The sequence below is a fragment of the Falco punctatus genome (assembly GCF_963210335.1).
Source record: "Falco punctatus genome assembly, chromosome: 11".
In the NCBI taxonomy this organism is placed as follows: domain Eukaryota; kingdom Metazoa; phylum Chordata; class Aves; order Falconiformes; family Falconidae; genus Falco; species Falco punctatus.
Genome location: NC_137591.1, coordinates 25683363 through 25707185, shown reverse-complemented (window position 1 = coordinate 25707185; position 23823 = coordinate 25683363). Strand labels below are relative to the sequence as shown.

The following is a 23823-nucleotide window of genomic DNA, read 5'->3' as shown; positions in this document are numbered from 1 at the left end:
TCTTCAACACAAATTGTACTTAAGAACAAGAAACTTAATCGACATCAAGCGTGTATGTAAGGAGGTAATTTGTGCTGATCAGCCTAAAAAATTAATGCATTTTTATTTATGCAAGCTGAAATGAGAAATTTGGGTTATTTACTGTCAAAATTTAAAAACCAAACAGTTCACAAATTTCTGTGCTAAACTAACGACTTTTTATCTTGGCTGGGAGACTGTAAATGAAAATAAAGCCACAGATCTAAAAGATAAAGAAGGAGTTAAGTGGATGAACTTGAAATTAGAAGTAGGTGCTCATCATTTCTGAAAAATGGTGCAAAAATTAAAACCTCCACTTACAAAACATCTGATCAATCACAGCTTCATCTGGCTCTTGCAGGAGCCTGAGAATCTCTGAGTTTCAAGTTAGCATGCTATGGATAGAACTGGTTTTGTGTCCAGCATATAGCACCTGAGGCTGGAGGGAGCTGTTTGAGGTCAGTTAGAAATTCTAAGAGGTGAAGATAATGTTGCATGTTATTTTATGCAAAATTATTCTCATTAAAGTTCATTTTAGAGAAGCTATGTACACTTCTCACAGGTGTTTTGGGGAAAAGAATGGCTTCATCCTAAGTCTAGTGAAATACCAAGTTCCACAAGCAGGAGCTGCTGTCTGCAGATAGCTGTGTTTGTCTGGATGAGCAACAGCCATTTTGCAAAACTGCAATCTCACTTCCCTAAGTGACGACTGTAAAACCAGAACTCTACTTAAAAGTCCCGTGTATGTGTAGCTGCAGGGGCAGTGAAGGTGGAGAGCCTCCTTCTTCCCACTACCAGCTCTGGCAACAGCTCAACAGCCAACTGGGGGCAACCCAGCCTGACACAGCATGTGAGAGCCCTCCTGAGCACGTCAGTGACACCAGCTGCAACTGCTGTAAGGAGGTAAAAGAAACATTTTCTGAAACTGGGAAGGTTCTTTAGAGGAAGATGGAGAACCCACTTCTTTTATTCCCCCAGCTAAACATCTCTGCTTCAAAGGATAAATCATATTACAAAGTCATGAAATCAACAATTAAAGAAGAGCCACATAAAGCAAGCAAGCCTGGGTAAGTTTTAAGGTCATGCTCATGCTCTGAGTGTCCTGTTTATTTAGAGGATTCTTCAAACATAGCTTGTGGGAATGAATTTAGGACACAGAGTGTTTTATTTTTTACTTTATGTATATGAAAATTCATGAACCGCAATCCTAGGAATTGTATACATAAAATATTAATTCATGGTGGAAATATTTTTTAAGAACAAGAAATGAATCAATTAATAAATTAAGAAAACAAGAAAGGAAGGTTTCAAGAAGTTCTGAGAAAAGCCTCAATACGATCTGGGAAAGTTTCTTCTTGAAAATTTCAAATGACAGGAAGCAATACTTCCTTTTTCTTTACGAAACATTACATGTAGAAGATGCTGAGCCAAGTGTTGATGTTCTCTACAAATTTCACCCCCTCATCTTTAAAATAAATGAAAAAGATACTGAAAATGAAAAGGCTTCTGTTTCACCTTATGAGCGCTTCATATGTAAATATGTGCTAAGCGATAGAGAAAAAAAATCATTGATGCGAATAATATATGTAGAAGCAACATCAACATTACTGTAAGTGAACATTCTTCATGATGAAGAAGGGATATTAGTGAAAGGAAATGTTTGAGGGAATAAAACCAACTTTCAGCAACGTTGCCTGAAAAGCTACCCTAATTCTGTTGTAGAGCTAAGCAGAAAAGAAATAGGCTGAGCCTTCTCCTGCAGAAATCTGAATTCCATGAAGGTGATCATCTTGGTAAACCTGGAAATTTGACAAAAGCAGCAAGGTAAGCACTGTAAAAGACTGAGTCGATGGGGATTCCTCTCAGGAAGTGCTTGTGTGACTCAGAATGTTTCCTGCATTTGTGTGTGTGTGCATTTAGACCTGGCAGAGAATAACGCTTTCAAGGTCTCTTTAAGTTAAAAGTTAGCAATCTAACCCAAGCATACAAACACTATAGAATTATTTGGTACACATCAAGGTAACTGACGATTAGTGTTTTCACACCACTAAGTAAAAGTGTAGACTGGTCCCCATACACTTGCAGATACATTTAAGCCTTTAGTCATGCCAACAGCGTTTTTACTAGCCCACTGACTATAGTGAGCAAGTATCAACTCAGAAATGTAGCTGACAAATTACTGCTTACAGGGAAATCACAGCTCCTCGGAAAGCAGGTTTTTCAGATTTCTGTGATGCAGAAATGCCAGATGCATGTCAAATACCGAATGCATAGTTCCTCAATAATTGCAGTAATTGTTTGAACACGCTTGTCTCCAAAATTCAGATGCTGATGATTAAACGCTGTTGTTATGTTGTCCCTGTTACAATATTTCTCATAAAGATGCCAAGTAAAATCTTGGTTTTGTTAACTTCAATAAGTGTTTAGTTCCTGACTTCAATGGAGTACCAAGATCTCAACTGATAGATTAAGAATTGCATTTGTAGATCTTGACTGAAAAGAAGGAATGTGTAAAGTACTCCATGGCCTAAAATAATTGCCACCTTTTCCTTTCCATCACAAATCACTTCAGAATGCTTCAGTACTTCCCGTGCTCTTTTGTCTTGTTAAGCCTGATGAACCTTGTTTAAGCAGTTACTGTCTTTGGGACAAAGATGCGTGCTTTGACCAGAACTGCTTCTACAAGCTCTTACTAATTGTGAACATGTGGTAGAAATTGTATAAAGGCCCAAACTCTGTTTCTAGAACCCATGAAAAAGTGGCTGAGAAATGGGTGTCTAAATGCTTGCACCTATGCATCTGAATAATTAGGCAATGTTTGTTGCTCCCATGTCCAAATATCATGCCCATCCAAATGATGGGGTGGGCTTATTAGCTGGAATACTTTCCAGTCCTTGCTCCGAGGGCAGCAGTAGGAGTGGTGTCATTACTTTCTTTTATTTGCTCTTTGTTTTGCTGCTGGCGGAAGCCTTAACTCAATGGTTTTACAGTGCAGTCAGAAACACAAGACATTGTGATGACGAACAAAGGTAGAAGAGTGCTGAGAACAGCCTTTTTCCATTTCTTGGTTGTAAATGCAGGCAGTATTGGGTGGCTGCTTACCCCCAGGTATTTCATATAAAGTACACAGCCATCAATGCATTCTTATAACCTGTGTAAAGGCACTTTCAGACACAGATACAGTAGCAACAAATAATTCTCTGAAGAACTTGCCCCTTTGAAAGGACTATCACTTCCTCACTCAGCCGCCTTTTACTGTGTTACGCCCAGCCAGGTGCCTGACTAACGGCTCTTGTATGGAAGAGAAACTGGTAGATTTTTGCTGATCTTTCTCTAGATATAGATTAGAGAGAGAGATATAGATAATTTTTAGCAAAAATGAAAAAAAATTACTTTTTTTCAAATAATAAAGTGAGATAATACTTTGAGATTTGTTAAGTGGTTTACTTAGTTTTTATGATTGCCGTTCTTCACGCAGAGACACTAACTAAGCAGAAAGAGAATTTAATGAAACACTGCAGATGGACATTGTGGTGATAGTGGAAATGCCTGGGACCTGTTTGTTAATGAGCTGCTTCTCATCTTTAGAAAGTGACAAAGCTGAAGAAATCTTGGTTTCTGTCTATTATTGCAGCAACTCGTTGCTGCACCCGGATGTTGGGGATCTGTGAGGCTACTGGGTTGATGCAGTTTTTGAAGGAAAACCAGAAATTCACAGCAAGAGCTTCCAAACCCAGCAAAGAATCTCTCCAGCGTTCTGTTTGGTTGTGGACCATGTGTGTTGTCTAAAGTCATCAGGGTTTATCTTTCACTATGACCAAACTAATTTCTGTAGCCACAGGAACCCACTGTTCCCAGACTTACAAGTCCACACGCCTCAGAGAACTGTACTTTTTGTACTTCTTATAATTTAAAATCCCTGTAAGGGAGTGGGGTCTCATTTTCCCTGACTCCAGAATCATCCTTCTTTACTGACATATGCTTATTTCTTGAATTTCAGTTCTCCAGTATTTGTACCTCTCAAGAACTGTTTGTCTCTCCCTGGTGAGAGATTTCATTCCTATAAGCAATTACATCAGCTGGGAAACATGTGACACCTATAAAAAAAAAAATTAAAATCCTCCTTATAGTTTTGTGCAAAACCAAGATCATTACTGGCTTAAATTAATTCCCAAAGTCATTTGAATTTCCTTTCATCTAAACTTCATATGACTACAGAATTTGCAAAGGGAACTCAGACTACAGGAATCAGGCAACAGAACAGCAAGCCTCCACAAGGGAGGGGGAGTCAAACTCAAGAAGTATTCAGTCCAGAAGAAGCTGTTCTAACCAACTAACCCTGGACAAGTTGCTGATTGATATTTCAGTGTACTTTTGCCCTTGAATGAAAATGGTTCTAAATATTAATATTCATAAAGCACCTGATAAAAATTGACTTCCCCTTCAGGCTTGGAATTTAAGTCCTAGTCCTAGCATGCTGGAGTCCATGTCTGGACTTACTCCAGTTCTGGTCTACTGAAAATCAAAGTGCTGGCCAGGTGTGCATTCAGGGTTAATCTGTACAAAAAAAAAAAAAAAAAAAAAAAAGTTTCTCCAAAATTGTATTTGTATGAATGAAGTAGGGTGTTCTTTTTTTCTTTTCTGCACTGTTCACCAGGGCAGAATATTTGAAATCAAAGTAAAATATGTGCAACTTGACATACTTGATGAAGAACACAAGGAGTTTTATAAATAGATCACTGTGTCTCAGAATAATATGACATTTGAAATATGTTTGTGGTAAACTAACCACAGGCTACGTATGCTATTACCCTTTAAGACTTATCACCTGAAGTATATTGTTAGAACGTTGTCTTCAGGCTATAGAATTTCCCGTATTTCATTAAAAATAGATTGTGGTAACACAGCCTCAGACCAAGTGTGTTTAAAATCACATCTCTGCAAGAGTATTTTTTAAGTTTAAATAGGTGACTGACCTGGTTCCCCTATGAGTTTTAGCATCCTGAATGATGTCAATTAACTTAATAGTAGTACAACACAAACATAGAAAAGAAAAATCTCTATTCTGATGTTTGGTTTTTTTCTTTAAATAGGGGAAAAAAGTGCAGCTCTGCAGGAAAAATGTCACAAAAAACCAAACCAAATGTTTCTAAGGTCTATAAGAGAATGAGCTGCTTTAGTAATGTGATCTAATCAAAGGCTTTGTGAACCAGTTCTGAGCAATAACGGTAACAGATAATGTATGTTACAACAGCCTCATAAATACACAATATGCACAACTCTTCAAAACCACTTTGTTTTCTTAAGCAGTGTGTCTCCTGAAGAAGCAGTGAAATGGGGAGAGTCTTTTGAGAAACTGCTTTCTGAGAAAGGTTAGTCGATTTTTCCTCTCTGTGCAGACTGTTAGGATGGAAAATTGATGGAAAACGATGGAAAACTATAAAATCCAGTTGTGCACTTAAATAGACTTGGCACTTACCTAAACTAGGTATGATGGGTGATTTATAGCAGCATGTGTTTCTCATGTCCTCATGTGCTTAGGCTGTAGTATGCTGTCAACTACTGAAAATAGTTGAAAATAACTTTCAAGTTTCATATTTTATTGAACAAAGTAATATAACAGACAGTAAACAATTCCTTCAATAAACAGTAGCATTCGATGTGAATATTGCTCAAAGAGTTCTGACTGCAAGACCAAAACTGAAAAATGAAACCATGTTCTGTGCATTTAAAAAAGGCTTCGGCACTTCTGATACAGTTTGTTTCTAAAACAGTGGTAGCATCAAAGCCAGCCATCATTTGCAAGGGCCTGTTGCTCACATAATTATCGAATGTACATATGTCCTTCCTTTCATTTTGGAGGGACACGTGATGATCCAGCTGCAGTGCCGGACACTATGTGCTTTACAAATGTTCCTTGGACAGCTGACATCAATACGATTACATTACTTCCACAGATAAGCGTACTTGGGAAAGAAAATATCTTCAGCATAATAACAATGGATAGTGGATTTTTACAGAGGCTGAGAATTCTGTAATGGGAGTTACAGCACTCGGGATCATGATGAAAGACCTGCAGTTATTTGAAAACATTTATGTATTTTAAAATAATTATCTACAATGCGATGTAATTCAAAGGGAGGACAACCTATTTTATTACCTTGCACAGACTGTGTGAAAAGAGTAACTGCCTGAGAAGGATATATTTTTTTAACACAATTCAACATTCCTTCTGTAGCTGGATTGGATGCCTTTACGAAGTTTCTGAAAACTGAGTTCAGTGAGGAGAACATCGAGTTCTGGATAGCTTGCGAGGATTACAAGAAAAGCAAAACTGCACATGAACTTTTGCCAAAAGCTAAGACCATTTATGAAACATTCATACAGAAAGATGCTCCAAAAGAGGTACAGTAAAAACGTTCTTCATCGTGCACAGTATTTGACCCAGCTACAGCTGATGAAATCTGCTTTTAGGAAGTGCATGCCCAGAACAACAGGGGCAACAGTTAATCGTGTAGTCACTGATGTAAGAAGGCTATATCTTAAATGTCAGATCTCTGGAAGGAAATCTGGAAGCAACCGCACAGATTATTCTCACTGTCCTCCACACTCCTTTCAGTACCCCTTCCATGTTACTCTTCCAAGTGTAGAGCATGAGTCTAAATATTTTGTCATGGGAACCAGAGCTCCCTAGTGGTCTGTAAAGCCGGGATAGACATGTACAGGCTATATTTAAGAAAAAATAGTGATGTTAAATGTTAAAGCTGAAATGAGACATGTCAGGTAGCACAATCATAAGCAGAAAAAGTATTTTCTGTTTTTATTTAAAGTTCCCTCCAGAGCATGATTTAATCTCCCTTTCTTTTAAGTCAGTATTTTTCTATTAAGTTATTACATAACTGAGATTCAGAAGCTTTTTTTTTTTAAATTAACCAAAAGACTAAAAGAGACTAGAAGAAACTATTAAATTAAACATATCCTTTAAAATAATAATTATGTTTTAAGCATGGGTTTTCTTCATTGACCTCTTTCCCCTTCTGCTCCCCAGCTTCAATTGCATATTCTTGGTGTGTTACTGCCAGCATATACACAAAAAACATGTTGACAAGTCAATTCTCATGAGCACCAAGGCCTTTTTATATAATAGTGCAAAAAATTTTCTTATTTACAGTTTCTTCGTGTTACTGAAGCATCTTATAAGGGATCCATGAACAAGCAAAAGGAGTATTTTTTGCCTGCTTTAGGCAGGACATGAACAGGTTGGGAGATGATGAACTCTCACTGAAATCACAATCAGCTTTTTCAATAGTTCTTTTGAACTTGCAATTTCCTGTAATTCTATCAAGTTTGAGCAATCAAAAATGTCACTTGCCAATACTTCTTTTCCCCTGTGTCCTTTTTTTTAAAAAAAATATTTTTCAGAACAACAAAAGTTAAACACTAACTGCTGCTTCCCTGTAACAAGCATGAAAGAGGCGTCATTCTCCCTGTAAGAGCTGCCAAATGGTGCAATTTCCACCTGTAATTCCCATAGGTTATATTTAAGATTCAGATCTGCTTTTCCTAGGAAATGTCCACTTCCAAAGACTTACGTTCCTTTTTATTTCTTCCCCTGCTGCGTGTCTTTGGGGCGGACCTTACATAAAAAGAACCCCTGAGCTGTTTGAGGTGGAGACTGTCGTCAGTTGACCAGTCTGTCGGCAGTTACGGTAGGGCATCAAGCACTGATACTGTCAGTGCTTATGAGACTGATGTAAGCAAAAAGACGAGCAGGAGGAAAGCCAGGGAGGGGACTGCATGTGGAAGCGGTACATTGGCTAACGGTAATGTAACGATTTCTTTATCTGTCATACTTGTGACTGGTGCACATAGTGTGGGTGCTGTTGCTCACCTTACGCAGCTGGCTTTGCTGAGGTTTCCTCCCTTGGCTTTGGCTGAGCAGCTAAGACCAGCCAACAGCATCTCATTTCAGACCACACAGCTCTGGAACTTCCATCTTCTGACTAACTTCTCATCCAGAAGAGCTCTTTTACACACAAATTTCTGGGTGTAAAATTGTAAAATATTAGGTTGGATAAGTGGACCATTTTATCATATTGCTAATTGCCTTTTAGTTCTTAGATCTAAACTATTTATTTTATGGAACTGTTTTATGCTTTTTGGAAAGCTTTAAACTTTATGGAAATGACAGGTGTATCTTGGCGAGGAAAAAAAACATATTACAGAAGTCACTTCCTGACTGGTTCAACAATTTTTTTAATTATTCTATCTTATTTTTCAAAATAGCATGCTTCAATCAGTGCCTGATACCTCAATAAAATTCTCATACTAATTAAACCTTCCAAGGATGAATGCAATGGCACAAATTATCATTTTGATGTGCTTTTCCCATCCAAATCATCTTTATATTTTTAATAATTAGTTTTCTCACCTTCCTACTACCAAAACTCTACACAGGAACCAGAAATTTTAAATATTCACTAGCGCAGTCTAACGAAACAAAGTTCTACATGAATCCTAAATGAGAACGGAGGGAGTTCTATATCAGTCTGCAAAGTCTGACAGCTGCAACTGTACGAGGATCATAATTACAAAATTACTTTTAGCCAAACATCGAACTGTATCTTCTATGTTACCAGTTGTCCATTGCACCAATGACACAGCTGTGAAGCCTTTCTGACAGCCGTTACTGAACATGACCATACTAACTAATCCCATGGTATCGATATCCCATTGTGTCAGGGATTCAAGGTCCTCTTAGCAGACAAGACTCTCACCAAAGTAGAGTCGTTGCTACAGACAATAACACAGGCAATGCATCAATGTGTGTTAAAGAAATACACTTTTCCTCATTCTCCAGGTGAATCTGGACTTTCAAACCAAAGAAGTCACGAGTCAGAATATTGAACAGCCCATCATCACCACCTTCGATGCAGCACAAAACACAGTCTACAGGCTGATGGAGCAAGACAGCTACCCACGCTTCCTGAGATCTGATCCTTATTTAAATTTGGTTAAGGGGAGAAATCCCAGTCGTCCTACCCTTAGGAGACGATCACGGTCTTTTACTGTTCATGATTTCCAGGGTGTACGACCAGACTTTACTATTTGGTAACAGGGAAACTTAACCCTCATAAATTCTAGCTACTGCAGCAACTTGTATGTTGTTTAAAATCCAAATCCTTAGCAAGTGTAAATCAGTGGAAAACAAAGTTACATGCACTTACACCAGGTCAGAGTTCTGTAGCTGGTGATTAATCTCATTTATTATAGAGAAGCAGGCAACATGTTTGCAAGACTGAGTATGTAAATTTTTCATACAGTAATATATTTTTGAACTCGAGCAAGAGCTGTGATCATATTTGGAGAGAAAAATTTGAGTTTCCTGTGTAAAAATGTTGTATAAAATGTCATTTGATGATATCCACCATGTATCCTGGGTCTGTATTATTTAGGACAGAGTTTCATCACAGTCAGAACCTATATACCCAGCCTTTGCACATATTTGTATTTCTGCAATATTTCTTACACTAAGCACAGAGTATCTGGCATTTTCTCTTACTGCAAAACATGTAGGAACGTTGTAAGTATAGTGTAAAGTTACATGGATTTTAACTACTGCATAATTAAAATTTATCTGTCACATATATTAAGAGGAACATTAGAATATCTATTTAATTTTGGGGGGTACATTTTGTACTGTTTTTTTTTTATTACATGTGTCTGTTTTCTGTATTTAAGTTATGCTATACAGATTAGCTTTGCCATCAAATATTTGTATTCTAAATTTTTGCAACCAAATGAGCAGCACCAAAGGACCAAGAATGCTATTTTAACACAATGTCTGTCATTAAATATAAGGCCATGTGTATGTGTATATATACATATAAACCAAATATTTCTACTTTTATTTGTAAATATTCATGGTATACCAACTTTGTTACTAAACTTTGTTCTAATTTTTTTCCTGCCTTTTATTTTGAAAGAGGATCTGAAAATTAACAGCTCTTGGACTCAGTTAGAATAACCTTTGGCCTCCAGTCATTGATACGCTCTCTGTGGTTATAGAGGAGGAAGGAGAAATCTCCCCTTTAATTTCTTTACTATGAAGTCACGCATAGCCTTTTCACAGTCAGTGTATGCAGTTATCCTGTCTTCTTCTTTCAGAATTGATGCGGACGTACCTTGAAGCATGGGGCAATGAGCATCTTAAACATCGGTTCAGTTTAGCAAGTGGCTGCAAGATTTAGTTGTAACTATGACTTGTATATCCAGTCACTTTGCATTTAATTTAAGCTTTAACCCTTTTCTTCCCCTTTCTGTAAACCAGTCAAAGTGAAGAGGTACAGCTCCTGAGGACAGGACTTTATGTACATTACTGATACAGGGTATATATGAACCGCTTGATCTGAGGGTTGCCATGTCTGCTTTACTGATTTTCAATAAATCTGAAGTGATCTACTTAAAATGTTGTCAGGATTCGGTTTATGGCTAGTACATTGATGAGTAAACCACGATGACTTCGCTTATAATTCAATACTAGCTGTGATCAATGCAATTTCAATCAAAACTGTCACTGTGCAGAGAGATCCAAACTCAGCAGGAGATGCTGCTGAGCCGCAGTGACGTGGGAACCACCTCCAGACTCTCTGCTTCACCTGGGGAACAGGCAGGCAACGCATTCATAACAATGAGGATTATGATCCTTGCTGCTTTATTCTGTTCGCCTTCCCTGAGCCCCAGACTCCAGGCACATGTTATTTCTAACTGTGCAAGCAGTCAGAACCTGGTCACGGCGATTTCGGAATACATCAAAAGCTTTCAGTAGTGCTGGTCCCATATTTCAGTCTCTTCATCAATATCAAATGCAGCTGTGGAGCTTGTCAGCCTCTCTTTTTTACAAGTTGACTATACTCCTGTTGTCCTTGTCACAGGTGTCACACAAATGGGTAAATGTAGTGAAAGGCAACTTTCTAACAGAATTTCCTTGCTGAAGTCAGTATATTTTTCTGCATAGATTATTTACCCTTGCTCTTTGAATGACTGTCTCTTAAACAGGAATCAATTCTGCCAAAAACGATCCTGTTTCTGATTTAATATCACCAACAATGTCTGGATGCCAGAGTTGTCAGGTATTTAAAATATGCCTGTTTCTATGTTTTGTGTTACTTTCTTAGAGAAAGAGAACAGGTAACAGCAGGTCTGTTGCAACAGAGGTGTAAGACCTACACGCCTGCACCTCGATTCTCCCCTGGTGTGATTATGTTCCTTTCATACTGGCTGAGAATCTGCACTTTTACTCTTGCCATGGATGAAATACATGAAAAAAATATGTATATTTAACACTGTTCCAAAATCCAAACAAATGACAAATATAGTACCTTGAGTAAGACTTTTTCTTCCTAGCAAAAAAACCAGCTGTTAGTCAAACGGCTCTGTAATGATAAGTGTAAGTCAGCGGGCGCCTTGTGTTTCTTTTCAGACACATGGAAAATTTTGCTTATCTCCATGGAGGCCTTCCTCAAAACCATCAGTCTGTGGTACTGACAGTGCTAGTCCCTCTTATGAGTTTTGTAATGAAAACAAACAAACCAGATATTCCTGGTAGCTCTTTATGCTTGTATGTTTTTCAAAGATAATTATGAACCGTAGCTGAATTTACAGCAGACTAATGCGATGGGAACTACTGTAGAAAGAAAGTCAAGATAAATTCAGAGAAAGGAAGGCAAAGGGCACAAAGATAAACTAAAATGACATAATTATCTGCCAAAGGCTTTTTTTTTTTTTTTTCTGGAAAAGGCTCCTTCTAGTGACAGAAAATGAGGGCTCTGGTATTTAGTGCTCTACTGTAATTCTGGAAGTGGAACTAAGCATAGATTTAGTACAAGTCTGTGATGCTGTTCCCGGATTGTGTTAGACAGGACTGATCAGATGTAGTGCCAGACAACATAGTCAGGCTTCTCCAGTTTTGGTAAAATCAATGTAATGGTTATATAAATCCTCTTTTTTAGCTGAGACAGTGCAAATAATAAATATACAAAGCCTATGAGACAAGTATTTTTTATTGGAGATTATTTTATGTAGCACCTTTTTAGATTTGTATATGCCATTCAGCATTTAGTAAGAGCTCTCAAAATACTCCTCTTAGCAACACAATAATTTACCCTACATAAACACCTTACTCCTTACATACTTGATGTCTCCAGACCCAAAGTACAAGGGAAATAATTTTCGGGCTCGTATTAGCTGAATTATTACCCACAGTTCTTGTTTAACTTGAGGGAGATGGCAATACTCATATACACATATCTTCCTCAGCTTTTGGGATTTGTTATTGTGCAGATGACAACTTGATTAATTTTTGAACTGACGAGAAACAAGAGGAATGAAATCTAAGATAAAGAATCTCAAAGAAGAAGACAGATTTCCACCTTTCCCTAAAGTGATTGGTGTTGTGGCTCATATGTACCTTTATGTGTTACAATTTATAAGTGACTCACAAAAGACAGATCATTTTTCCTCTCCTTTTTGTCCCCAGCTGCTCAGCCTGCCTTAATTAACTCCTGCTTTGAATGCAGCTCCCTTTCCTTTCCATGCATACTGTCAAAAGACCTCAACCGAGAAAAAAATTTATATAATATCACCTTCCTCTTCAGTGATTCATATGCTCATGAACTTATTCCTTGCTCAAATTCCTGTCCTAGATCCAGCTCTGTTTTTTGCATTTTAGTCAAATATCTCAATCAAATGCCCTTTAAGCTCCTGTGTGGCTCTGTGACAAAGATGAAAATGTATTTCCTCTAGACACCACCCAGCTTGCTTCCATTTCTACTTTTTTCTTGCTAGTGTCTTGTCATCTTCCATTTTTTGTACTCTGATCATTTAGGGCTGGTCTCATAAAAGCTCCTCTGGTTTTACACCAAAGCTTTTCTCTCTCCTTTCTTAAACGACACCTGTTTGCATAGCCTCTTCATAAAAGTCTCCGTACAAGAGATTATCTAGATGCCAAGATTCACAACCTGGCCTCTGTCATTGCCTTCTCTGTGAAACGTAACAAGAATTAACTAGCATGAAATATTATCCTATGGAAGTCAGTTTAGAATTTTCAAACAGGACAGAAGATTAAGCTGAAGCTTAACATAAGGACAACCCTGAACTGTTGTTTCTTCACCATAAAATTTGCTCATATTTTAGAAACCCTTTGTTTCTTCCCAACTTTTCAGATTAATTTTAAATTTCTTCAGTTAACGCTACTCCAGTTGTTCAAGGAAGAGAAGGTTTCTGTGGATTAAATCCTTATCTGGACTGTCCCCTGGGGGGGACCCAGTAGGAACTCTCCTACATCATACACGTACTTTGCTCAGGTTACTTGGGTATGGGCACGCTGGAGAAGTCAGAGTCCAGTAATCATTTGCAAAAGGAGGTAACCAATAACATCGGTATATTGGTTTTCCCTTTCATTCATTCCTAGCACAGCTTGCCCTGCGACAGACCAGCCACAAGGCACTGCTTAAGAGACATTCAGCATGGGGAATTATGGCTGAAGAGCTTTCTGAAGTGTAACGCCCAGCTTTCATGTGTTATTACATTGGTGCAATTTATACCTGTCTCCAAGCACAGGGTCCTATCATGATCCTCTATGTTTGCTCTTGTATGTAGTTTTGTGAAGTCTGTGTAGGCTTCTTGTATGAAGTTTTGTGAAGCCTGGTGCTGTGTAAATAACAGTGTATTCATCCACGACACAAGCTGTGCCAAATAATGTGCTAGTTAGTATTAAATGAGAATCTTCAAGGTTGCACTTTTTCTTGAGAGTTGTTTCCAATTCACTTCCAATGTAGCTTTGTGTTTGTATAGCACTTGGAAATCTTGTATATGAGGAGCCCAGAATGTTGTAGAACATTTTGACAGACTGTTCTTGGAACCAAAACATTTTACCTGAAGGGCATACTTTGCTTGGGTGGAAAATAACAGCTCATTTTCTTATGCAAAACAACTCTGTGGCATACTGAAGGCACACGGAGTTATTCGTATGGAAAAAAAATATATTTTTGTGAGTTGACCATGCTGTGCAGTGATATTGGAAGGCAGGCATTTACATAGTACTGTGATTAAAATGTATTTGCATCCCATATGGCAGGTGTTTCCATGTTAGTAATATGCCAGCTCAGATCGTCTTGGCTTTTCCCAACATAAGAAATGCAGTGACGTCTCTGTCCGCTTGAATTGCTTGGACCAGCAGAACATTATTTTTTTTTTTCTGCTATACAAGACAACACTATCCAAGCAAACCTGGGTATGGAATGGATTTAATGGAAGCTGAGTGCTGAAGGGCAATGACATATTGCACCTGATCCAGGGGAAACACTGGCACATCAAAACAGCTATTGGAGAGTGCAAACTTTTCTCACATTGCACTCAGGTGAGTACAAGGCAATCCTTTTAGGAACATATACAGATGAAAGTGGTTTCTTAGGTTAATACACCTGTAGTTTGAATGTGAAGAGCTGTTTTGTACTATTGAGATTAGTATCTAGCTCAGCTATGGGTCAGAGGAACAAAACTGACACACCTTGTTCCCCTAAACAACCAACTAAACAACCAATAGCTTTTCATAAAGGAAGATAACTCAGTGAAACCAATCTATAAAGATAACTACAGAAAAAAAAAAGAAAAAGTATCAATAAAAAGTCAAGCAGTAAGCCTGAAAGTTCAGGATATTTGAATATTCAATAAATCAGTAGTTCTTAGCAAAGTAATACTGGCAAAGGAGGAAACATTCTATCACTAGATCCACATTCCCTTTCCTGCAGTTCTAGCTCTCCTATGGCCTGTCAACGGCAGGGGACTCAAAACAAAAATCCATAGTGCAGTCCTCAGTTACGGAAATGTTAAGGCAGAGGCCTCACAGATAAAGTTTTTTAAATACACTGAAATTAGCTGAGCAGATAAGGACCCAAGCTACTCTGCAAATCCAGTCTGGGTTATTCGTGAACTGAAGCTGCAGAGAGCAGCAGCGTCAGCTGGAGCCAGGTTTCTAAGAACTTCAGAAATAATTCTATGTGCAATTTCCAGCCCATCTCTAGTACATATTCATATTTCTTTTTGTTTGCTTGATACTCTTTTATTATGAATAGCTCATACATTTCCACAGGCAGCCGATATTTTATTTTTTAATACTAAGATCACTTTTTCTCATTATGAAATCTCAGTATTAGAGTTTTTTTACAGAAACTACTAAGTCCCAAGCAGAAGAAGTATATGATAATACTACCAGCTACTTTTTATCAGAAGAGGTGACTGCCTAACTTCGGCTAGAGGACTTGTGATATGTGTAGTGGGATAATAATAACAGCCCTATTACCTGCTGTGTACCTGAAATACAATCAGCTTACATAGACTAAGCAGTCACTGAACAGCATGTTACACGATGGTGAAAACCCTTCATAGCTTCCTTGTCATTTTGCGTACTGTGATCGGTACCTCATAAAATGCAAGAGCAAGCCAATTGCATCCATCCAGTTATTCGGTGTGCTAGTCAGAACACCCATGGCTCCTAGCATCCTTCTTGGCTGCTAAGACTGATTTAAAAATATCTGTCAGCACTGAAAATCTTCAAGAGATGGTCATGTCACTCAGACATCAGGCAGACAGAAATTTAGAAAAAAATACATCTGTTGCACTGTTTCATTCTCCTTTTCTTAAAAAAAAAAGTGTATCATCAGTTCATTATAAAAAAAATAGACACAGGTCCTGCAACACTCCCTCTCAAAAATAGTGTCACAGAAGTTAATGGGGCTATTATATAACAAGAATGATGTTACCTCTTCAAAAATGTAAAATAACTCAATTTATAATCACAGTTCTAAGGTGGGTGAAGTGTAATCATTGGGATTAGACACAGGGTAAATACTAAGAAATGATCCAAGAAACCCCATGGCACTGTGGTTGGGACTAGATGACCTTTAAGGTCCTTTCCAACCCAAACCATTCTGTGATTCTGTGATGTGTTGCTGATTTGGTGTCATCTCTGTCCTTGTAACTACACTGACTCTACTGGCGTTACATCAAGGAATCTGGAAGAAACTAGCACCAAGCCTTTATCTAGCAATTTGTTACTTGGCTGGAAGTTCAACACCTATTTTGAACTGCTCCTAAGTCTTGGCCACTTCTCAGTGAGAACCTAGGGCGCTTAAAAGCCAAGTCGCTTCCTAAAAATAACAAGACATAGTAATGCATGTACATGTTTGCAGAAGAACCTCCTGTTTGTAACTTGAAAAAGGTAGACCAGCAATCACACAACATAACATTAGAAAAAAAAAAAAAAAGTACTATTTCAACAACAATTGACAGAAAGACAATCTCACTATTAGAAAATTCAAGCTGTGGCTGTTTACAGCCTGCCAGGCCAAAAAATTGACAAATAAATATTGTTTAGACTCTGTTTTATGTTTATCCTCTTTTACCGAAGCTCAAACTTGGGACTAAATGAGTGACAAAGGATTTAATGTAAATGCAGATACTGAAGGTTTTCTCCCCCCCATAAGATGCTGGAGTTAACCTTACTAGCATGGTGCGTGGGTGGCTTTTCGCCCTGTGTGGCACGGTGTCACAGTCCGCAGTACATACCCTGGAAATAAGACAACTGGTTAAGGAAAATAAGATAGACTGCAGAGAATCAGGATGATGATTCATATTTCTCTCTTTCTGTTACAACTTTCAGAAGCAAGTGGAGGCAAAGGTAAGAAATTGCAGAAAGGATTCCTATTTTGCTGCCAGGAATCTTTTTTAGTACTATGTAGGACTGAAAGGGGTATCTTGGGTGATCATTTCTAGTTTCCTGTTATCAAAGGCACAATTTAAAATAATCTCTTTCATAAATATTTGAAGCTCTATTTTTGAAGTACAGAGGAGAAAGTAGACAAAAATTCTACAGGAAGTCTGTTGAAGCCTATACTTTTTCTGAAGCTTTCTTCTGATTTCCAGCCTAAATTTATTCACTGGCTGTTTGTATATTTTTTTTTTCTTTTGCCAATAATGATCAAGCTAAAATATTTTTTTTTCTCCCTGAAGCTAAAATAATTATTTTTTCTCCCTGGGTTATCCCTCTGTATTCACAGAGAGAAATCATAGCTCCTCTTTGCTTTCATTTTACAGAAAAAAATGAAGTCTTACTCTTCTGCAAGACAGTTCAATTCTCCCGATCATCCCAGTCACTCATCTTCCTATATCTGTTCCCATTTGATTTCAATGTTCTGGAACACTGTTGACCAGATTCTTTTTTTTTTTTTTTTTTTTTCCATGTGAAGTTCATCAGATAGTTTGGCCTGAAAATTCTGCAGATCCACAAAAGGTGAGGATAAGGAATAACCCCTTAATGTTGCTAAGGTCAAAATGTGGCATGTGGTGCTTGGGCTTTTCTTCCTTACCTTAGAAATAGCTAAAGTAAAAAAGACTGTGTCCTCAGCCAAGCAGAAGGCAGCTTTGCCTGTAATTATACCATGTGGGAAGACCAAATGGGACCTAAATTCTTGAGGCTGCTCTACTTGGTGTAAAATATTTTAACTGAAAACACAAAAATGCCTTATTCTGCAGGTTGGGACAGCTGAATCCCAGCTCCTGAACCACTGGAAGTTTGTCTATGTCAAGTGGAGACACTGAGAACCAGGATAGGTTCACCTGGGTAGGGTGAGCAAAGCATTAGGCAGTGGGACAAGATCTAGAGGGAGGCAAGAAGGCAATGTTCTGGAGAGTGAGACACAGCAAGGAACATACAGAGAAAGAAAAGAGCTGGAGAGGAAAGAATAATTATCACGAGCAAGTCCCAAAATTATATGAAAATGTTCTTGGGGCAGAGTGATGCTCCTAGAAGATGGCACATAGAATGAAATATCAATAAGAGTTAAAAAAATCACTGGATTGAAAGTATCAGATACTGCATGGTTATTTGCAACAGCATCAATGTGCAGATGATGGCTATTCCAACACTCCTTGGTCCCATTGTGGTAAGTCTTGTATCAATAAACAAAAGAAGCTGGTTCAAGGGCCTCAGACCTTCAGGATGTATAAGGTGATGGATAAGCTTTTCATCACTGCCTACCTGAAAAATAAATAATGGATAATAAACTGAGGGTCGTACCAGGGTAGGAAGCTTTCACTTCACATCTTTAACCCTGGCCCCAGGGAGGCAACAGACTTCCCTAAGAAGTGGGTCTGGTCTGCATATTGGGCCTTCTGTTCCCTTCAAAAGGGAGTCTTCCATGACAATGACCCATCTTTTTTTCTTAATGGAAGTGGTTTTGACATAGGGCATAGGCCTGCTAACCCTTGGTGCCACCTCCATGCTAGACGAACCATCGTCCTTGTGATTGTTGGTTCCACTTGCCGAGGCTCGTACCCATCATGTGAGGGCAGCCGGGCAGGTGGGGTGGCCACTGAGGAGATGCGCCTGCTACGCCGGGCAGGGACCCATCACCATGGCCCCTCTCCCTTCGGTCACTGTGTTATGGCCACTGTTATGTGTGAATGGCCATTGTTAAAATAAAAATAATAAGCCATGTTTCCGAAAGACAAAATTTTAAAGGAAGTGTTAAAATGCAGTTTGTCAATTTGCATGGTACTGTTTGGTTATTCACAGGCTAGAGTTGTGTTGTTCCTGCTGTTCATGTTACCTTCAGCCTGAAGTTCATTCAGGTAAAAACATTCTGCCCAACCTGTGACAGTCAGACAGTGGAACAAAAAATGCCAGTGAAGTGAGTTGTTTATAGATGTTGCAATCGTAGGATGGGATGATCAACTTTTGAATAAGCTGGATAGTTTTTATTTTCCTTCCCCCTTTAATGTGGATGTGATTATTTTGATTCCTTGCTGTCAATTCTGTTTGTCATTCCCATTCAAGTAAATGCCATGAGGTCAGTGAGATAATTCTCCGAGTGGTAAGTAAATATTAGATAATATCCATAAGGAAGAGAAGCAGAATTAGGTTTGTTATGTTTGTTTTGTCTTGGCCTTTCATTTTCCTTTTTTTGTTTGATAAAAAAGCTAGTAAATACTTACTGAACAACCTGGTTTTTTTTTATATGTTTGTTATATATTTGATAAAAGTTCATTACAGTTACTAAAACAAATTCTCTGCTGATTAATTCCATCAGCACATGATGTCCCACAAAGTACTACATAATGCTACATTTAGTTTTCATTTGTGTTTTCAATACAGACTGACTATATTTGCACTGCAGTTTCCCTCATGAATATGTGCATATATATGAAAAAGCATATTTTTATTCTCTTTGTTTAAATATGATTTTCTGCAGTCTGAATACAAGCAAACTCACAGCTGCAAAAAAAAAAAAAGCTTGCTTATCAAAGGTGTCAATGTCACAGTCTATTGTAATAATTATAACTACAGCTACATAATATAGTGACACTATCATATAATCTCTTTATAAATTTACAATTAGAAAATACTGTTACCAGTGATGCTATGGATGGCTGTGGAATACAGCTCTCAAGCTAACCTGCATACTTCAGAGCAGGGTTTTGACATTCAAGCTCTCAGAGTCCCCTTAGGAATGTCAAATGGTTTTTATGGAATTCTAGGGTTGGGGTGGGTTTTTTTGGGAAATTATGAAAACCTGTAATATTTTATACAGAACATAGTGTTTGGTCCATTTATCAGAGCCTTTTAGCTCCTAAAATACCTATTTTTCAAGCTAGTATCTACAGTGGCAGAAAGTCAATAGTATAAAGGTCTTCCCATAGGTGATTTCAGACACCAGTTGGTCAGACCAAAGCGTAGTGAACTTCACTTCAAAGGTTACTTTAAAATACTCTCCTGATGGATAGGCATCTTGTCAGCCTTGAGAATACATGCTAACCTAGAGGAAAGAGCAGCACAGCATGCGCAGGCAGGTGTGGTGCTTTAGCAGAGCCTTTTCCACCCTGTTTTCCGCTCACCCAAGCTACCAAGTGACCTAAATACCCCTCAGGGGTTTGGACAGCCTCAGAGGCTTGTCATGCTTTGCTGAGCCAAAGGTGAAGGCGACCTGTTCTACTTTTAATTAGGATGGACTCCTGTCCTGCCTAAGAGATGTGAATACAAGACCTAGCCATGCAGTAGAAAAGATTTACACCCCGTGAGTCTGTAGGTCTGAAACCAGGAAGACCAACTGAGAAAAGGCTTTCAATACAGTATCACTAACCTCCATGCAGATTAAGTTGTGAATTAACTCACGTTAATTTAGAGAAAATTAATTTTGAATGGAAACAGGGTCTAATCCCAAAACAAGATTTATGGTTCCATCAAAAATCCTGGAATTTGTTTTTATTTTGCACTGAAACAAAACAAAATGTTTCCAAATTTTCCAGTTTCCCCTTTCTTGCCATCAAATGAGAGAGGAGATGCACACAAATCATTCCAGAGCTACCAAGATGTGAAATGGCTATTATATTCACATGAAATGTAAATTCAGTTTCAGATCCCCTGCCTACCATAACCTACGCAAGATACATAACCAGAGGATTAGAAAGTTGTTTTCCTCTCTGTCTGGTTAATACATCTCTAATATTTGTATAAAATGTAACAGTTTCAACTAAAGCAACATGAAATACCAATCTATTTAATTATTACCTAGCTTTCCAGGTATTCTTGCAGGTATTCTCTAGTTAATGTGTCTTCTTGTCTGCTTAGAAAAAAATCTGTATCCAAAATGAGGGGAAAAAAAAATATTACTTACTCTGCTCTGGCCTTGAACTTAGAAGTAACATTTCCAGATCTGTCACAAATGCAAAATGCTAGTAAAACTTTCTTAATTATCTTTAAAAATTTATGTTTTTTAAAAAATTAATATGCATTATTTTTACTAAAATTTAAAATAGCTTGCAATAAAACTTTCTATTGAGCCTGTCCTGAGTAGGTAACAGGGTATCAGTTCAACAAAATTCTTCATCTTTTACTTCCTATCTTTAGAGGTTACAGAAAGAACTGATTCAACACTTGAAATTTCCAACTGAAAAATTTTGGCCAAGGACATTTGTAAGATTCGTTTTTTTTTCTCCAAAATTTTCTTTAAAAAGCTATTTTAAAAAAAATTTAGTTACAAACCGCTGAACTGAGGTTTATTGAAAAAGTATGCTTCTTATTCTAAAACAAAATATGAGCTAAGTGACCAAACAGATTTATTCGTGCTTATCACTGAACGACGGATATGACACTAAGGTTCATTTGGGGATAGTCTGAGGCTGCAAACTGACTGACTGCAAACACTGAGAAAATTAAAATTAAATAGAAAACCTGGCATGCCAGAAAGCAGGTAAGCACATGCTGACATCTCCACGTGTGTGCCTGACATTTCCGCGAAGTGTTTAGTTTTCAAGAAATCACATTCTTCCAAGGTTTTGTGACAGAGTACAAGCAATAACAATAATGCTGGTAAAGGAGGTTCTTTTTCTCTGCTACGTGTTTAATTGAAAAACTCATACAGTGGCAACTTAAATCAAAACATAATTTTAGAGGAATGAAAGACAGGTCTCTCTTATCTATGTACTCGTGGATTAAATTTAATATGACCATCCTTCCCAAGTTACAAGAAAAAAATATTCCACAAGTAGCAAGCAGTTCCCTTCTCTGACATCCTTTTGCCCACCAGATCGTGCAGCTTTCCTAGTACCCTGCACACGAAGCCTGGCTTTTGAACCAGCTTGAACATCTTCAGAGCAGCCAGGCTTTGTAAAAGCAAGGGTTTATTTAGCTCCATGTCTCATTTCTAACAGAAGCCTACCGTAAGTTACAAAGGAAGAGCCAAAACTATGAATTTACTCGATTTTTTATACCATGGAGAAACTGAAATAGTATCCATTTATCCTAACACTGTTAGCATGATCATGTTTTAGAGAATTCTACTCATTCCAAGAAAAAATTGTCATATAAATTAATGGTTAATCCACTTGAACTCAGTAAGAAATTCAGTAAGTACTCTAGAACATTAATATCCCTCCCATGCTTTTATTATAGTCCAACCAATTACAAGCATTACTACTATCTCCTGCTTGAAAAAGCGAGTTGCTAATGTCAAATAACACTGTACTTTATGAGTCTATATGGTTCTTTACACTCTAAGTGTGTCACACTTTTTGTTGACTTTCTGTTATTCAGTGCAGAGGGTAATATTAATTGCTCATGCTGCTCCCCCAAGGAAGCAACCAAATAATAAATGAGGTAACACGAACCGCACAGGTGGAAGATCGCAATGCTATTTTCAAGGATAGATGTTGTTTCCACAGGTCAAACGCTGGGGAAGTGATGGCCTGGGCTGAGTCTGTGGATACACTGCTAGCTAACAAAGGTAAGAAGTGAAAAATATTTTTTTAAAAAACGTGGGTCAACCCAGTTCACAAACGTTGCTGTCGGGGTTTCACACCGCTCTCTGGTTTGACACTCCGTGTGCTTTGAGCCATGTCAGTGCTGGAGCCTTGCGAGCTGCTGGGCTGAAAGGCATGATTCTCCAAGCTGCAAATACACCTTCTGGCCAACGTTTAAGGGACATTCAGGAAGGCAGAGGTGCTCTGAAAGAGTTTTGTGCTATGAAGAGAACTGTTCTAAACTTTTCATGCAATGATTCTGGTTTTCCTATTTTTTTAAAATAAAAAACCCACAAACCTTGTCTTAGGTGTTCCTGTAACAAAGGAATAGATGTGTCATGCATTGACTTCCAGTCAAACAAAAAATGATTATTTCTGACATATCTAAAGTCAGTTTTCCAAGAGACCCCATTCCTACTAACCCGAAACCCCAAACCACATGTAACTTAAAGATTTCCTTGCCCTTGCTCCATTTTCCTGTAGTATCTGTAGCATGGACCCTGGGGCCCCCACACTGTTTCTTAAGAGTGTTAATTTGACTAACACAGTGAAATGTGGGTGCTGCCAGCTTTCTTTCCTAAGAGGTTGTGATTTGGATTAATTTTAAAATAATTTCTTCCAAGAAACCCATTATTTGTGTCATTTTTTTCTCTAAAAAGTGCCAAACAAAGAAGTAACAAAGAGTCCGTCTCTTTATCCACGTCTTAACCGTTACTTGCAAGGAGGTGGAAGCCTAAAGAGGGCAGGCCAACCTCAGCTCTGAAAGGAGCACACTGCCACAATATGACTTGTTTCTTAAACCAGGGTTCAGCCTCAGATCCCCAATTTCCTAGTCACTACAAATCCTCTTGAAGACCATAATCTCCAGGATCCCCTTTTGACTAGTGTTTCGGTGCTAGGGAGACCAAACCATGGTGAGCAGGTGTTGGGGGCATTCCTCAACCAGTAATTCTCTGAAAGAATTCTCTTAGTCAGCTTATGATCGCTATAGTTCCATCTATTTATTTCTCCCACAACAGCCTCTTAAGAATAACTGCTGGCCGACAGGCAAAGCAGTATCAGACACACGTTACACTATATATACTGCATATAGAGAGACACACAGAGGGCTGTATAGACATAATCTGCATTAGTCTTCCAGTTTTCCTTTAGCCATCATCTCATGCATTTTCCCCCAGATGGCTTGGCAGCTTTTAGGACATTTTTGAAGTCAGAGTTCAGTGAGGAGAATGTGGAGTTCTGGCTGGCCTGTGAGGACTTCAAGAAAACCAAGTCTTCCGCTAAGATTGCCTCAAAAGCCCGGAAGATTTATTCTGACTTTATACAAGCTGATGCTCCAAAGGAGGTATACAAGTTTTTTGCACCTACTGTGGGTACTGGGGGTGGGAATCAAGTAGAAAGTTCAGATCCAAACTTCCAGGAATGACAGAAAACACAATTCAACATGGC

The 23823-nt window shown here is 38.2% G+C and overlaps 3 protein-coding genes across 6 annotated transcripts in view; 2 read left to right on the top strand and 1 right to left on the bottom strand.

Moving 5' to 3' along the window:
* Window positions 1–23823, bottom strand: part of RGS4 (regulator of G protein signaling 4) — a 205050-nt gene that overhangs the window by 35393 nt on the left and 145834 nt on the right. Inside the window, exon 3 of one of the 3 annotated variants that reach the window (XM_080406987.1) lies at window positions 7910–8061. The exons of 1 other annotated variant lie outside the window; for it this stretch is intronic. The gene's annotated coding sequence lies outside the window, so the exon portion shown is untranslated. Of the gene's footprint in view, window positions 1–339; window positions 649–7909; window positions 8062–23823 lie in introns of those variants that run through there. One more of the 3 variants, XM_080406986.1, reaches the window with a different exon arrangement.
* Window positions 773–9441, top strand: RGS18 (regulator of G protein signaling 18). Of its 2 annotated transcripts, none has more exons than XM_080406990.1 (5): window positions 773–1085; window positions 1741–1842; window positions 5329–5390; window positions 6257–6423; window positions 8879–9441. In XM_080406990.1, the coding sequence occupies exons 1-5, from the start codon at window positions 967–969 to the stop codon at window positions 9131–9133; spliced, it is 705 nt and encodes a 234-aa protein (XP_080263116.1). In that variant the 5' UTR covers window positions 773–966; the 3' UTR covers window positions 9134–9441. The 2 variants fall into 2 exon arrangements, with proteins under 2 accessions (XP_080263116.1, XP_080263115.1); XM_080406989.1 differs by having other exon boundaries at window positions 5326–5390.
* Window positions 13938–23823, top strand: part of RGS21 (regulator of G protein signaling 21) — a 37620-nt gene continuing 27734 nt past the window's right edge. Inside the window, exons 1-3 of the mRNA XM_080406996.1 lie at window positions 13938–16022; window positions 16487–22358; window positions 23553–23719. Coding sequence (XP_080263122.1) covers window positions 22193–22358; window positions 23553–23719 — 333 coding nt within the window. The 5' untranslated portion in view covers window positions 13938–16022; window positions 16487–22192. The remainder of the gene's footprint in view (window positions 16023–16486; window positions 22359–23552; window positions 23720–23823) is intronic.

Bases quoted from the DNA above. Each gene is read 5' to 3' on its own strand.
- RGS18 (XM_080406989.1), top strand. From the start codon at position 967: ATGGAGAACCCACTTCTTTTATTCCCCCAGCTAAACATCTCTGCTTCA. The intron at 1,843-5,325 runs GTAAGCACTGTA...TGTTTTCTTAAG, and splicing joins AATTTGACAAAAGCAGCAAG to CAGTGTGTCTCCTGAAGAAG. The intron at 5,391-6,256 runs GTTAGTCGATTT...TTCCTTCTGTAG, and splicing joins GAAACTGCTTTCTGAGAAAG to CTGGATTGGATGCCTTTACG.